At 45.1% G+C, this 17,460-nt stretch overlaps 1 protein-coding gene across 1 annotated transcript in view; it reads right to left on the bottom strand.

The window, feature by feature from the left end:
* Positions 1 to 17,460, bottom strand: part of LOC115477722 (nesprin-2-like) — a 359,728-nt gene that overhangs the window by 14,471 nt on the left and 327,797 nt on the right. The window contains exons 77-78 of the mRNA XM_030214775.1: positions 1,060 to 1,251; positions 223 to 318 (exon numbers count right to left, since the gene is read on the bottom strand). Coding sequence (XP_030070635.1) covers positions 223 to 318; positions 1,060 to 1,251 — 288 coding nt within the window. The remainder of the gene's footprint in view (positions 1 to 222; positions 319 to 1,059; positions 1,252 to 17,460) is intronic.

Below are 17,460 nucleotides of genomic sequence, written 5' to 3'. Positions count from 1 at the left end.
ATTGGTGCGCGCTAGTTTTAATTTTTGCACATGCCCATTTCCCAGCCCATTAAAAAATGCCTTTTTTCCCCAGCCATGGCAAAAAGTGGCCCAGTGCGAGCCCAAAAGACGTACCCATATTACTGCAGGCCAATTTTTACCGTGGCTTTGTAAAAGGACCCCTTAAAGAACGGCAAGATGGGAAAACAGGCACTGTAGTAAAATAAACACATTTTAATATACCTTCTGTTGTAAAAGTGCAGGATCTGATTCTAGGAGAGATGTGTGGTGGTCTGCACTGTCCAACCCACTAATGGCTGACACTGATGAATTCATGTCCTGTAGGGAACAAAAGTTAAAATACTAAAATAACAACAGAAACTTCAGTTCTACAGCTAAAGTCAAACAGGCTAATTGTTTCCTGATTCAGCAGTTTCCTCCTGCTCCTTTGTACTTTTCAGATACTGAGCTTGATGGACTTTGGTCTGACCCAGTATTGCAATTCTTACACACTTCCTACAAAACTGCAACCAGAGTTCAGATCTAGCATCATGACTCTTCATTTGCAGCAATCTGCAGGTTCTCTCCACCCCCCCCCCCCTCTCCATTTTATATACTCTGTATAGAGCTGAGCCATGGGCCATTCACTAGGACTCCTTCTAGAAGTCTACAGCATGGGCCTCCAACCCAACCTGAATAAATTACTACAAAACCTTGTTCCTCTGTGGCTGTGAAGGCTGCCCTCACAGCACCCCTAGCTGGCTTTCAAAGAAGAAAATCCTACTTTGAGTTCAGATCAGGGACCTTCTGCATGACAGCACTGTTTGTTTGCAATTACCCCACACACATGCACGTAGAAGAGTACTATAGTTACATCTCGTTGCCTGCATTTTATTATATTTTAGCCGCTTCTTTTCCCCAGCTTTCTCTATGCTAAGATAGCTGTACTATGATACTGTGGGCCATCAGCTGTCATTCCATGTCACTGGCCGACAGGAGGTCTATGATACGACTGGTTTTGGCAATGCAGCAGAATCATTTGTAAACCAGGAAGCTCAGGGTTCCGAAGTCTTTGCTCACCAGTGTCTGCTGTGTGGTTTTCAGGTCCTGTGAAACTTGCTTGAGAAGCTGTTGCAGTTTCCTGCTAATCACGTGAATCTTCTCATCCGCTTCAACATAGTCTTCCTCCCCTGATTTAGAGAGAAGGTAGCTGGAAATCTCCTGCAGGGAGTGTACTTCCGGCTGCCGTTCCAGGAGCTCTTTTTCCAGATGCTAAAATGAAAGCAGTTTCAACCAGAGTAGGTTACATCATTTTAAGATTTATGACTTGCTCCATGGCAAGTCACAATCATTATTAAGAACTGTAACAAATTCAGATTCAAAATATAACAGAAGACGATAAGGATTATTTTAAGAGTGAGCATTACATACTCAGAGGATCAAATCGATGACTGACTATGGCTGCAGTGTGGTAAACACATATATTTATACATCGTCAGCACCCTCAGCTTGGAAATCCATTCCCAAAATAGAAAAAGAACGTAACACAAGTGTTTGGTAGTACTGTAAGAGCCAGAGATGCAGGACAGACAATGAACAACTTGGCCTGAGCCTCAGATCTCAGCACAGAACTTAAAGATTGGGGTTTAAAGGAGGAATTGTAGGTTAGTGTTAGGCAAAATAAAAATATAAAAAGCAAATTTTATCAACTAATCTCCAAAGTCTTTTCCACTTATTTTTGAAAACTTTGTACCACAGCATTAACAGATAGAATCTAGCAGGCACTGCAGGATCTAGTTTAGCATTAAGGGGGAATAAAGACAGAGAGAGAGAGAGAGAGGGAAAAGCAAGCAGGACCTAGTTTAGTATTAAGGGGGGGTATAAAAAAAAAAGAGACAGAGAAAAACAAGCATCATTAACTAGTTGCCATAGTGCAGTGGTCGGCAAACCGCGGCTCGCAAGCCACATGCGGCTCTTTGGCCCCTTGAGTGTGGCTCTTCCCGCGAGTCCGCTCCCCGCCACTGTCCGGCGCTCACAGTCAGTCCTTAGACGCCCGTTCTCAGCTCCCCGACAGCCCTCCGTCCTTTTTCCGTTCCTGCCGGTGGCCGCCCAGCGTTTAAACTTCTTTATTTTAAGTTGCAGCGACGGGCTGACGGCTCACCTCCTCCAGCCTTTCACTTCCCGCTCAATGCTCCGCCTTCCTGTTTCCGTGAGGGCAGGCGGGAGTCACTGAGCGGGAAAGGAAAAGCTGGAGCCTGGAAGTGAGCAGTCGGTCGCTGCGACTTAAAATAAAAAGGTAAGGTTTAAACCCTGGGTGGCCACGGCCGGCAGGAATGGAGAGAGGAGGGCTGTTGTGGAGCTGAGGGTGGTGGGCAGGTGGGGGAGGGGCTGGGTAGCAGTGCACCTCAAACTCATGCTGCGTGGGGTGGGGGTGGAGTTATACAGTTTCCTTGAATGGTTAGTTTTAATGCTGTAATTCTATTAAAAGTAGTGAATGGTAGAAACTGTTTGCACAAGTTCCTTGCACTTTGAAATAGCCAAGACAACTGAGTGAGTTCAGTCCTACTGCACAATGCTGGCCAGGACTGAGTTTTTAGCAAAGGCCAGCTTAGGAGTACCCTAATTAAGTTAATAACAATGTACCTACCTATATAGTTCAAGTTGAAAAAATTTGGCTCTCAAAAGAAATTTCAATCGTTGTACTGTTGATATTTGGCTCTGTTGACTAATGAGTTTGCCAACCACTGCCATAGTGTATAAATCCTTTCCCCATAGTTTTAAACTGAAATTTTCTCTATAAATAGGCATTTTCCCATAGTTTTAAACTGAAACCTTTTCTAGAGGTAGAAACTAAACAGCAAAAAACTCTTGTTCTAAAAGGCAGTTATTTTCTGTTCCTTGGCTGCTGGAGAGGTAGCACATCCAGCGACCTCAATTAAGTGTTAATTAAGGTGTGGAGAAGTAGAATACTTGCATAGGTTGCTGAGTCAGCTTCAAAGAGCCTGTTTAAAAAAGGCGCCTTAGATTCAAAACTACATGTACCTCATTCTACCACAATATCACTTTGCATTCATTCATACCATGTATTTGTTCGGACCGGAAACGGCTAATGCCGTTAATGGTTATATGTAAGCCACATTGAGCCTGCAAAAAGGTGGGAAAATACGGGATACAAATGTAATAAATAAATAAATAAATATATCTGAAGGTACTGAAGAAACTTAGGGAAGTTCTAGTGGCTTCACTGGCTGACCTTTTCAATGCTTCTCTAGAGTTGGGAGTGGTGCTGGAGGACTGGAGAGGGGCAGATGTGGTTCCTCTCCACAAAAGCAGAAGTAACAAATGGGATACAAAAGTAAGAAATAATAATATAAAGAGGAAAGGTTCCACTGAACTTTCTTTCTGAGAAGTTCCGAGAGAAGAGGACATTTCTCTGGTAAGTGAATGCTATTTTGCTTTGTGCTTTGGGAACTTTGTATCACAGCACATAGTTTGAAATGTCTATATGCGAATGCCAGGAGCCTAATAAATAAGATGGGAGAGTTAGAATATATTGGACTAAATGAAAAATTAGATATAAGCAGCATCTCTGAGACCTGGTGGAAGGAGGATAACCAGTGGGACACTGTCATACCGGGGTACAAATTATATCGTAGTGATAGGGTGGATCGAATTGGTGGAGGAGTAGCATTGTATATTAACGAGAGCTTTGAATCAAATAGATTGAAAATTCTGCAGGAAACAAAACACTTCTTGGAATCACTGTGGATTGAATTTCCATGTGTAAAGGGGAAAAGGATAGTGATAGGAGTATACTACCATCTACCTGGCCAGGATGAACAGACAGATGCAGAAATGTTAAAGGAAATTAGGGACGCAAACAAACTGGGCAACACAATAATAATGGGTGATTTCAATTACCTCGATATTGACTGGGTAAATGTAACATCGGGGCATGCTAGGGAGGTAAAATTCCTTGATGAAATCAAGGACAGCTTTATGGAGCAGCTGGTACAGGAGCCGATGATAGACCTAGTCCTTAGTGGAGCGCATGATCTGGTGCGGGAGGTAATGGTGCTGGGGCCACTTGATAACAGTGATCATAATATGATCGGATTTGATATTAGCTTTGAAGTAAGTATATATAGGAAATCAAATACGTTAGCGTTTAACTTTAAAAAAGGAGACTATGATAACATGAGAAGAACGGTGAAAAAAAACTTGGAGCGGCTGCGAGGGTCAAAAATTTACATCAGGCATGGATGCTGTTCAAAAACACCATCCTGGAAGCCCAGGCCAAATATATTCCGCGTAGTAAAAAAAAAGAGGACGGAAGACCAAATGACAGCCGGCGTGGTTAAAAAGTGAGGTGAAGGAAGCTATAAGAGCTAAAAGAAAATCCTTCAGAAAATGGAAGAACGAACCGACTGAAAATAATAAGAAACAGCATAAGGAATGTCAAGTCAAATGCAAAGCGCTGATAAGGAAGGCTAAGAGGGACTTTGAAAAAAAGATTGCGTTGGAGGCAAATGATCAGGGAAGACAAACACGTAGCGGAGAGATTAAATGAATTCTTTGCTTCGGTCTTCACCGAGGAAGATTTGGGTGGGATACCGGTGCTGGAAATGGTATTCGAAGCTGACGAGTCGGAGAAACTTAATGACTTCACGGTAAACCTGGAGGATGTAATGGGGCAGTTCTATAAACTGAAGAGTAGCAAATCTCCTGGACCGGATGGTATTCATCCCAGATAGAACTGAAAAATGAGCTTGCGGAGCTATTGTTAGTAATATGTAATTTATCCTTAAAATCGAGCGTGGTACAGGAAGATTGGAGGGTGGCCAATATAACACCAATTTTTAAAAAAGGTTCCAGAGGAGATCTGGGAAATTATAGACTGGTGAGTCTGACGTCGGTGCCGGGCAAAATGGTAGAGACTATTATTAAGAACAAAATTACAGAGCATATTCAAAAGCATGGATTAATGAGACAAAGTCAACATGGATTTAGTGAAGGGAAATCTTGCCTCACCAATCTACTACATTTCTTTGAAGGGGTGAATAAACATGTGGATAAAGGTGAGCCAGTTGATATTGTGTATCTGGATTTTCAGAAGGCGTTTGACAAAGTACCTCAAGAAAGACTCCAGAGGAAATTGGAGAGTCATGGGATAGGAGGTACTTTTCTATTGTGGATTAAAAACTGGTTAAAAGATAGAAAACAGAGAGTAGGGTTAAATGGACAGTATTCTCAATGGAGAAGGCTAGTTAGTGGGGTTCCCCAGGGGTCTGTGCTGGGACCGCTGCTTTTTAACATATTTATAAATGACCTAGAGATGGGAGTAACTAGTGAGGTAATTAAATTTGCTGATGACACAAAGTTATTCAAAGTCGTTAAATTGCTGGAGGCTGTGGTAATGGTGTACAGTTGTGGGGAGTGGGTTTTGGGGGACTCAGCACCAAAGGCAAGGGAGCTATGCACCTGGGAGCAATTTGTGAAGTCCACTGCAGTGCCCCCTAGGGTGCCCGGTTGGTGTCCTGGCATGTGAGGAGGACCAGTGCAATATGAATGCTGGCTCCTCCCATGACCAAATGGCTTGGCTTTGGTCATTTCTGAGATGGGCGTCCTCGGTTTCCATTATGGCCGAAAACCAGGGACGACCATCTCAACATTTAGGTCGACCATCTCTAAGGTCGACCTAAATGTTGAGATTTGGGCGTCCCCGACCATATTATCGAAACAAAAGATGGACGTCCATCTTGTTTCGATAATACAGGTTTCCCCGCCCCTTCGCCGGAACGTCTTTAGAGATGGACTCCCTTAGATATGGTTGCCCCGTTCGATTATGCCCCTCCACATGTGTAAATGCTCCTAATTAAGGGGCAGTTTTACTAAGGTGAGTTAAGCCCTAAAGTGGGCTCAGTGCTCTAGACAAGGATTACCACAGGATATGTTAAAGCATCTTGCAGTAATTTCCCTGCTTGTGCATGGTACTCACACTTAAACTATTTTAAAAATATTTTTTTGAGTGGCTGTGTCATGGCGGAGAGTGGGCATGGAAGTGCTAATTATCTAGTATCTTTACATTACCACATGCTAACTGGTTAATCCTGGGTTAATGCGGAAGCACCTAGAGTCTGTTAAATAGGAGAAGGTAAGTACTCCCGCGTGAATTATTTGTAGTTCCTGCGGATGCTAAGAGAAGCTGGTAGAGCAGTCTGTAAAGTAAAGATGCAAAGGGAAGAAAAATTTGCCAATATGGTATATTGGGGGAAGGGGGGAAGACAAGGCATTTTTTTAAAGATATGTTAGTGATAGGAGGAAATGCAAAAGTAGCATTGTGATACTCAAAGGTGAAGGAGAAGAATATGCAGAAGCTGATAAAGATAAGGAAGAATTGCTTAACAAATATTTATGTTCTGTGTTCACAAATAAAGGGCTAGGAGGAAGACCCCAGAAGACAAGCACAAATAGGAATGTAAGTAAACCCTGAATGTTTTTCAGAACACTGTGTTCGTGAGGATGACAAAATGATGGGGTCAGATGGCATATATCGCCTCTATGGTACTATGTAAGCCACATTAAGCCTGCAAATAGGTGGGAAAATGTGGGATACAAATGTAACAAATTCTGGGAGTTACCATTGATCGAAACCTCACACTCGAAGCCCATGTGAAGAATACAACGAAAAAGATGTTTCACTCCATGTGGAAACTCAAAAGAGTAAAACCTTTCTTCCCGAGATACATCTTCCGCACCCTAGTACAATCAATGGTAATAAGTCATCTGGATTACTGCAACGCACTATACGTGGGCTGTAAAGAACAAACTACCAAAAAACTCCAAACAGCCCAGAACACTGCCGCCAGACTCATATTTGGAAAAACTAAATATGAAAGTGCAAAACCCCTAAGAGAGAAACTTCACTGGCTCCCACTCATGGAACGCATTGCGTTCAAGATCTGCACGATGGTACACAAAATCATTCACGCAGACGCACCAATCTACATGCTAAACCTCGTGGACCTTCCTCCCAGAAATGCCAAAAGATCATCCTGCAAATTTCTGAACCTATACTTCTCCAGCTGTAAAGGACTAAAATACAAGCTGATATACTCCACCACCTTCTCTTACATGAGCACGAAGCTGTGGAATACATTACCAACTGCCTTGAAAACTACTGCCGAAATAACGAAATTGCGTAAATCTCTGAAGACACATCTCTTCAACAAGGCATACAAAGAGAACCCATAACCTACAAAATACCTACGAATCCACCAGCTTTGACAGTCCATCTTCTATACTCTCCTTCCTAAAACCTTCCTTATCTTTTCACTTACTTAACCCTGACTTACCTATAATGAATATGCCATAATAAAACTCTGTACACTACCAATCTGACATCTTGTAATGACTATGACATAACAAAACTCTGTAAGCCACATTGAGCCTGCAAATAGGTGGGAAAATGTGGGATACAAATGCAGTAAATAAATAAATAAATAAATAAATAAATAAATATATCCGAAGGTACTGAAGAAACTTAGGGAAGTTCTAGTGGCTTCACTGGCTGACCTTTTCAATGCTTCTCTAGAGTTGGGAGTGGTCCTGGAGGGCTGGAGAAGGGCAGATGTGGTTCCTCTCCACAAAAGCAGAAGTAAAGAAGAGGTTGGGAACATAGGCGTAGACTGGGGGGGCGAGGGGGGAAATGACGCGAGGCGCCGCCGTGCCATTAGTTAAAAAAAAAAAAAAAAACCACATGCAGGCACGCGCTCCTCTCGGTCCGCTTGGCTTCCCTACCCTCTCTATCTGCGTACCGCCTTCCTCTGATGTCATTTCCTTTCGGGCGGGACGCAGACAGAGAGGGCAGGGAAGCCAAGCAGACGGAGAGGAGCGTGTCCGTCTACCCCTCTCTCTTCCTCCCTCCGGCGCAGGCAGCAGTCTTCCAGCGTTCCTGGCAGCGGTAGCGTTGTACACGCTGCCTTTGGCTCTGCCCCGAAGCCTTCTCTTCAAGTTCCTGTTCCCGCATAGGTGGGAACAGGAACTTGAAGAGAAGGCTTCCGGGGCAGACCGAAGGCAGCGTGTACATCGCTACCGCTGCCAGGAACGCTGGAAAAGCTGAAGACTGTTGCCTGCACCGGAGGGAGGGAGGGAGGAAGCGAGGGGGTAAACGGAGTCACCACCTTGGACCTCGGGGGGGGGGGGGGGGAGCAGAGGGAAGATGGATGGGACTGGGAGGGGTGGGAAGCAGAGGGAAGGAGCAAGAAATGAATGGGACTGGGAGGGGTGGGAAGCAGAGGGAAGGAGCAGGAGATGGATGGGACTGGGAGGGGTGGGAAGGAGCAGGAGATGAATGGGACTGGGAGGGGTGGGGAGCAGAGGGAAGGAGCAGGAGATGAATGGGACTGGGAGGGGTGGGAAGCAGAGGGAAGGAGCAGGAGATGGATGGGACTGGGTGGGGTGGGAAGCAGAGGGAAGGAGCAGGAGATGGATGGGACTGGGTGGGGTGGGAAGCAGAGGGAAGGAGCAGGAGATGAATGGGACTGGGAGGGGTGGGAAGCAGAGGGAAGGAGCAAGAGATGGATGTGACTGCGAGGGGTGGGGAGCAGAGGGATGGACCAGGAGATGGATGGGATTGGGAGAGGTCAGGCACAGCAGAGGGAAGGAGCAGAAGATGGATGGGACGGAGGGATGGTGAGCAGAGGGAAGGAACAGAAGATGGATGGAACTGGGAGGGTTGGGGAGCAGAGGGAAGGAGCAAGAGATGGATGGGACTGGGAGGGTGGGGAGCAGAGGGAAGCCTACTGGAAAGAAGACACTGCATAAAACAGAAGACACTGGGATCAAAGCGAATAGAAAAACTAAATGATCAGACAACAAAGGTAAATAAAAGTATTTTATTCATAATTTATTAATTGAAATGTGTCAGCATTTTGAAATGTGCATCTGTGATATTTTGCCTGTAAATTTCATTTCCTTCCTCCATATTAGCATATTCATTTGCATATTTATATATGCAAATGATATGCTAATATGCTCCGCCCATTCTTTGCCCCCCCAAATGAAACAGTCAAACTACGCCTATGGTTGGGAACAACAGATCAGTAAGTTTGACTTCTGTGCTAAGTAAATTACTTTTCCCTGTTTTAAAAGTGTTTTCATTAAAGTTTCTGGAATCCAATGGATAACAAGACCTGAGGCAATATGGTTCACTAGAGGCATGTTTTGTCAGATAAATCTGATTAATTTATTTGACTCGGTGACCAGAGAGTTGGATCGAGTGTTAGATGTGATGTAATTTAGATATTTGCAAAGCTTTTGACATGGTTCTGCATAGACAACAAATAAACTGAGTGCCCTCGGTTTAGGCCCTAAAGTGACTGACTGGGTTAGGAACTGATTGAGTAGAAGATTACAGAGGGTAGTAGTAAATGGCATTCACTCTGAGAAAAGGGATGTTACCAGTGGTGTGCCGCAAGATTTGGTTCTTGGGTTGGTTCTTGTTAACATTTTTGTAAGCAATATTGCTGAAGGGCTGTTTGGTAAGGTTTGCCTCTTTGTGGATGAAACCAAAATCTGCAATATGGTTGTAACACCATGAATGAGTCAGCAGGTTAAATCTGCCTAAATTTCTCACTGCTGTTCCCAAAAGGTCATGTTAGTGTCAGTGCCCCTATTGCTAGCTTTAGTAGGGAGAAGTCAGTTAGCCAACAGGAGAGAGGTGCCTGCATTTTATTCCAACCTCTTGCTGAACTCTGTACGCCCTGCACCTGTTGGGAAAGGCTCCAGCTAGTCTATAGAAAGCTCTGGTATAGGAAAGTTCTTACAGTTTAGAAGGTGCTGGAAGTTGGTAGAAGCCTGGGAGGGCCTTACCATGTTAGAGGGAATGACTACACTGCCACCAGAACCTTCTCTCCCGAGTATTTAGGTGCACTCCCTGCTATCCCAACTAAAAACAGAACTAAAACAGTTGAAGTTTTGTTTAAGTGGACAGGAATGGGGAATCTGTCCACCCCTACAAAATCCTAAAGGAAAGAAGAAGGTGGTTAACTTTGTGTTTCTGTTACAACAACCAGGTGCCCTGTTTCATCTATACAGGGCTGAAGGGTATACTAATTTACTATTTATTACCATCTTATCTACTAGATCCACCTGCTCGCATCTGGAGGTTGGGGAAATTGTAAGTGAATAATAAATAAACACTGATATATGTTTAACATCTGTCAATAGGAACAACTGTGTGTCTGAAAGACCCTCACCAATGTGGTAAGTAGATTTAACCATCCAACGGAATTAAAGTAACCATTAATTGTATTTTCATCTATGTCTAGAGAGAGGAGGAAAGAACTGTAAATAGTTACTGGGTATGATCGTATGTGATGATCTTAAGGTGGTCAAACAGGTAAGAAAGTCAACAGTGAAAGCTCTAAGGATGCTTGGGTGCATAGACAGAGAACAGTAGGGAAAAAAAAGGAGGTGATGATGCTCCCCTGTATAAAGCAGGAATAAAGGGTCATGGATTTGATGTACTGTATTTCTGTGGATACAACAAAAGCAGTTTACCTATATTATATGCAGGTACTTTTTCTGTCCCTAGTGGGCTCACAATCTAAGTTTTAATACCTGGGGCAATGGAGGGTTAAGCAGGGGTGTGCTGGTAAATTTTTAACAACAGGCTCTTTCTCCGGACGTAGCCAGCTCTGCGGTTGGAAGGGCCAGGGGTGGCGGGGGGGGGGAGCACTTGCCTCTCTCTCCTCCCTCCCTTTGTGCGGGCATGCTAGGCATACCTTTGCTGGCAGCCAATAAATGGACTGCCAGCACTCCCAACGTCTTGCTCTGAGCAGCATGCTGGAACTTCTCTCACATGCTTGAGAAGTCCCAGCCTGCTGCTCAGAGCTGGAAACAAGGAGTGGGGAGCAGCAGCAGTCTATTTACTTGGCTGCAGGGCTCAGCATCCCCACCAGCAAAGTAAAAGAGAATTCAGCAGGAGGCCCAAGCCTACATTTTGGGAGCCAGTTGTTAAAGTAGCCATGGAGGGCTCTACTTTAACAACCGGCTCCCAAAATTCTTAAAAACTTAACAACCGGCTCTTGCGAGCCTTTGAGAGCCTGCTCCAGCACACCACTGGGGTTAAGTGACTTGCCCAGGCCTAATTTTATCTGGGTGCGTATCCATTTACTGGACTGAAAATCGCTGCTAACCAGGTAAATCCCAGCTCCACCCAGACTCTGGGCCAGATGCACTAAACTTAACGAGCCATTAACGAGCAAGTAAAAGAGCCCCTATGTACAGAAGCCACAATCTTGCTGTACCTTTGATTTTGAGGAGTGATTAATAATGGAAGATTAAGGACAAGATCTCCCTTAATCTCTTCTGTGAAGGGCTGCCCAAAACAAGCACTTAAAAAAGACCTAAACGTATTTGGGAGCATCTACATGTATTCCCTTTTTGGAACGGGGAATACACGTGTAGATTTTGATTCTGTCCAAGCCCCCTTGGCATGTGACTGTAATTCAGATTTGCATGTGTAAATACTGGCTTTGTAGAATCAGATTTTCTACATATAACCTAGATACATGTGTAAATATTGGTGTTCAGATGTGTAAATCACAAGTAAGGCTTTGAAAAGAACTACCAACATTGTCCAGCTCTGAATTTTCAGTGTAAACGATTTATGTGGATAAATCAGTTTGCATACTGACCTCCCACAAGCCACACTTTCAATTTAACAGTCAAGGTACCTCATTTATCCTCAGTTTTCCCAACAAATCCACCTGAAATGATCTGGTCTTTTATCCTTTAAGTACATACTGCCATGTTAATATTAAAGAATTCCCTTGGCTGACCTCTCACTCCTGTGAAGCATACTTATCCTTATTTGCTCACTTTGCTGCATTAGAAGAAAGCCAGTTGGGGGGACTGTCAAGATGGTATCATATGTGCTCTGATGGCTTCTTCTTTTCATTATCATTCTTGTTGTTGCCTCTCATAGAGAAGAGGAAAGCCAAACAGTGGACTTACCCCACCATGAGACTTCCAATGGGCAAGAAGCCAACAGACACTCACCCTAGGCATCCTCTCAGGATCTGCATGTAGCCACACAGAGTGAAAGTTTAAAATACTCCCTGATGGAGCTGAATAACACTCTGTCATCCAGCTGCACAGTAATTGAGAGAATGTCTGAATTTACATCTCACAGGATGTGGTTGGTAAAACCTGCCTCTAGAGTTCAAATTAGAAAATTCTTTTTCACTCATTGCTCAGATATTAATATTACCTCACCTAGATTATTGTAATTTGTTAAATATTGTTATCCCTGAAAAAATGCTAAAACATCTACAAACACTGTATCAATTTTTGGGCTTTAAATATCAGCCTAGCAGTTGTATTTTGCAAACACCCCCTTATTGAGAGATTTGCATTGGCTCCCTGTCCAAGACAGGCTGATGTTCAAAATGTTTCCGCTGAGTCTTCACTACCAGAGGGATGGGAGGATACACATATAGGAGACCCTGTCCCCAATTGAGGAGGAAGGTATTCGATGCTAGCCTGCCATATGATCTGAGCCTGGAGCAGTACTGAGGGACCTTGTTGTAGAGATGAGTGGCAAAGAGATCCACCAAGGTGGTGCTTCACTCTCTGGGAAGATCTTTTGGGCAACGTCCATGTTGAGAGACCACTCATGTGGCTGCATCATCCTGCTCTGTCTGTCAGACTGTTGTCCTTGCCTGCCAATTATGTGGCATATCCCTACAGCTTTCTGATATGGCATATCCCTACCATGCCATATCCCTACAGCTTTCTGACAGAAGGGGTGGGGTCCCATACCCCCCTGCTTGTTGAGATTGTCCGTTGGAATGGGTTGCTATGTACTATTTAGTTCAACAGCCAATCTCTGAAAGCCTTCAGAGCAGGGGCGTATCTGAACTGCGGCGGTAGGGGGGGCCAGGGCCAGAGAGGGGGGGCACATTATAGCCCCCCCCCCCCCCCCGCCGCCGCCGCCATTGCCGATCCCCCTCCCCCCAGCCGCTGCCATTGCTAACCCTCCCCCTCCGCTGCTCGCCTACCTTCGCTGGCGGGGGACCCCAACCCCCGCCAGCCGAGGTCCGCGTCCTCCTGCCGCTGCCGGCTGCCTTTGGTCCTTTCATTCTTCCATTGAAGCTGGCGCCGACGAAAAAGTTTCTTTTGAATCTGACGTCGCTGCACGTTGCACGTTGTACGTGCAGGACGTCAGACTCAGAAACAATTTCTGAGTCTGACGTCCTGCACGTACAACGTGCAGCGACGTCAGACTCAAAAGAAACTTTCGTCGGCGCCAGCTTCAATGGAAGAATTAAAGGACCAAAGGCAGCCGGCAGCGGCAGGAGGACGCGGACCTCGGCTGGCGGGGGTTGGGGTCCCCCGCCAGCGAAGGTAGGCGAGCAACGGAGGGGGAGGGTTGGCAGCGGTAGGGGGGTCCAGGGCGAAATCTGCGGGGGCCCAGGCCCCTGAGGCCCCACGCAGATACGCCCCTGCTTCAGAGTGCTCCATATTGTCCGCTGCTGCAGGAGATTGATGTGAAGCTGAATATCCTGAGTGGACCAGTGACCCTGGGTGTGCAGCCCATCTACATGAATACTCCATGCCAGGTTGGATGCATCTGTGGTTAGAATTTTCTGGGGAGGAGGAATTTGGAATGAAAGTCCCCAAGTCAAATTGGTTCGAATTGTCCACTAGAGAAAGGATTGTTGCAAATCGGGTGACTGAAATGATATCCTTCAGATTCCCCAAAGCTTGACACCATTGGGAAGCTAGGGTCCACTGGGTACCTAAAAAATGGAGGTGTGCCATGGACATACACAGTGGAGGCTATGTGGCCTAACAACTTCAACATCTGCCAAGCTGTGATCTGCTGGCTGCTGCAAACCTGATGAGAGATGCAAATAAGTGCATCTGTCTTTACTTGAGGAAAGTAGGCTCGAGCCTGAACTGTGCCTAGCAGGGCTCCAGTGTACTCCAATTACTGGACTGGGAGCAGGTGGGACTTTGAGGGAAGGTGCTCAAGAATCAATGCAGAGAACTATTTGGGTGTTGGAACTACTAGGGTTCATAATCAACTATCCAATGTGCTCTTCACTAGCCAGTCATCCAGATAGGGAAACACATGTCTAGCAGTGGTCGCAGCATCGCTACGCAGACTGGGAGTACATTTTGTAAACACTCTGGGGGTGGAATGAGGCAGAATGTGTTACTGGTACTGATGTTTCCCCAAATCCTGTGATTGGGACGTACCTAGATATGGGTGTAAGCATCTTTTAAGTCCAGCAAGCATAGCCAATTGTTTTCCTGAATCATAGGAAGAAGGTGCCCAAGGAAATCATCTTGAACTTTTCTTTGAGCAGATATTTGTTCAGGGCCTTTAACAGGGGGATTTTGTCCCATCCTAGACCTTTTGGGCATGAGGAAGGACTTGGAATAGAACACCTTCCCTTCTTCTCCTGGTGGAATGGGTTTGACTGAAAGGCCTTTAAAAGGGAAGAGTTCCCCTTCAAGGGACACCACCGCAAGGTGGTGGAGGGGCTTCTGTGTTTCAATGACTCAGAGGGCTATGCTTAAGGGTTACCCATATCAGACAGGCCTCTAAGGAGAAACCAGACATGTCCCAAACTAGGGAGAGTGGAAAGATGGCGACCTGAAGCTCGTACGCTCAATGGCCCAGCTGTCCTCTGAAGTTCTGTCTTTGTTTACTTGAAATTTCCTCCTGCAATTGCAGTTACCTTAACTGAGAGGAAGGGGACAATCGGGGGTCAGCCGCCGATGGCCAGAGTTTTGTCCCCTGTGCAGCAAGTGTGGGACCGCTGCACGACGAGCTGCCCACAGAAGACTGGGTTGGTGAGTCCTTTGATTAGCACCAGCGAAGGAGTGTCGATGTTCTTGGACCTGGAAACAACTTCATCGCTCCTGAATCATTTAACCACCATGTCCAAAGGAGTGGAGGAGTGAGTTAGGAGTCCATGCTGAACCCGAGTCGGTGGTGCCACTCCTAAACCTGTAAGAGTTATCAGCTTGGAGTTCTTGGCTCCCGTGGAGGTTACATTGAATATCATCTGGAAGGCACTCCAGGACCTAACGGTAGTAGTAAATAACTTTGCTTCAGATATGATCTTATTAGTGAGCTACATGGATAACCTAATCGAACCCTTTGAGAAAGAAAAATTGATACAGCAAATGAAGTTCTACAGGAGTAGGAAACTGTTAAGATTTTGAAAATGATAACAGGCCAGAAATTTGAACAAAATGAATATTATTACAGATGATTAATATTGAGATTGTTGTTTTCCCAGAGTTCCAGGTATGACTCCTAAAGATTTCCTCAGAAATATTTCCTGAAAATTTTGTTATTTTCCTTTGTAATGATTCCTCTTAGTAATATAAATTATTACTTAGTAATATTAATTCAAAAGGAGTGAAGCCTGTGAAACTGGGATTACCTTAATCAGTGGGAATTGGATTAGAGACTCAAGTGTTCGCATTGTTAAACAATTTCTGGTTTTAACAGAGAAAAAATGGAATTAGGTGTATTATTTCTACTAATATTGGACAATAAGTATGTTTCCAATGAAATAAATTGTATATACACCGTTTTGGGTTTGAAGAAGCCAACCAGACGATCAATGTGGAATAATGATTCAGATAAATAATAACTGGGGATAATCAGGTTAATACCACGTTTTTTTCTGTTTACTGTTGTTTAATTGATCTCCTTGTCTTGTTTCACTCTCCCTATTTTGTGGTCTAAGGAAGAGTCTAGAATTACCTGATTGAAATAATTCTTGTATATTACTTTCTCTGTATTTCTGGCAAGTTATTTTATTGCTTGTAAATTTAAATTCTTATAAATAAAAGGGAAGAGTTCTGCTGCAGTAAGCACTTTCTGATGCCGGGAGCTGAATTTTGTTCTTAGTGGGCAATTTGGAGGGGTCTGAATTACATCCCAATTGAGGGTGTAACCCACCTGGACTATTTGAAGAACCCACCAGTTTGAGGTTACAATGGACCACCTTTCTTGAAAAAATGTATCCTCCCTCCGACTGGCAGGTTGTCCAGGACAGGTACTTTTATGTTGGTTATGCTCCGCTGGAAACAGTCAAAAGCTTGCTCCTTGCTTTCACTGGGGAGTTGATTAGGACTTTGGGGGCCTCTGTTGCCGAGAATGGGAGTGTGAGGCCTGAGTCTGCTGGGGAGAGTGGGTTGAGTGAGTTGAGGAAATGAACATAGACCTTTGAGAGTAGTAGGAACCCTTATGACTGGCGCCCAAAAACCGCTGAATAGTGGAGGCCACAGAAGGAGAGGTTAAGACAGGGATGTAATGGAATCAGTTCTCTTCTTAATGAGGTCAGCAACTTCCTTGTCCTCAAAAAAAACCTGCCACCTCGGCAAGGGATACCTGCTAACTTTTCTTGAACCGCTAGTTCCAGGTCTGATACATGCAGCCATGAGAGTCTGTGCATGCCAATACCTATGGCATAAAGCCTGGACGCCACATCAAAAGCATCAAAGTTGCCCGAGCTGATGGAGTTCCTCAGCCTTCTCAGGAGACAGAGTGTCCACAAACTCCAGCACACTGTGCACCAAGTTCAAGTATATGCTAATATAGAGCTGGTAAGACTTGATATGGGAAATGAGTATACAGCCTTGAAAGACTTTCCTCCCAAAAGACTCCAAAATGTGAGCTTCCCGGCCTAGGGGAGCTGAGGCATGGGTCCTCGAGCTTCTGGCTCTTTTGAGAGCAGATTCGACTACCGTGGAATGGTGAGGAATCTGCAGCTTCTTGAATCTGGGAACCTTCTGGATTGTATACATAGAATCTGCTTTCTTTGGAGCAACCTGTGCAGAGAGAGGGCTCTCCCAATTTCTCATCTGTGCAAGTCTTAAGGATGTTGTGAATGGGCACTGTCACATCTTCCTTAGGAGGGGAGTCAATCAAGGACATCCAACATTTCAGCCATGAGCTCGTCTTCAATTTCCAAATTTAATGGGATGGCTTCATACATCTCCCTTAAAGTTAACAAAAGAAAGCCCCTCTGGGGAAGACTTTCTTCTTGTGGCAAAGATGTTTCTGAAGGTAGGCCAAGGGATCCCTCCTCCAACAGGTCCTCTGGCTGTACATCAGAACCTCAAGAGTGGTCCGTATCCAACTCAGCAAAGTACTCCTCGTGGAATGTCTGTGTCTGCCTTGCACCACTGGACAGATGACCGTGTTCTGGGCAAGAGTTCCAAGGTATGGGTCCCCCTTCCTGGATTCCAGGGTCACTTCCTCCTCTGAAGGGCTGGAAGGAGCACCACATTGGTTGGTGCAGGCTCCAATGTGCTATGAGGCACTGGTGTTGCCGAATGGCCAACAGACAGGGCATCAGTCTCCAGGATGGGCTGGAGCTGCACTATAGTCGGCATCGACATCCTCAATACCTTGACATCACGCCAATCCAGGATCCTGGAACC

The sequence above is a fragment of the Microcaecilia unicolor genome, chromosome 9 (genome assembly GCF_901765095.1).
Source record: "Microcaecilia unicolor chromosome 9, aMicUni1.1, whole genome shotgun sequence".
In the NCBI taxonomy this organism is placed as follows: domain Eukaryota; kingdom Metazoa; phylum Chordata; class Amphibia; order Gymnophiona; family Siphonopidae; genus Microcaecilia; species Microcaecilia unicolor.
Note: the sequence above shows the minus strand (reverse complement) of the source record. Positions and strands in the feature narration are given on the sequence as shown.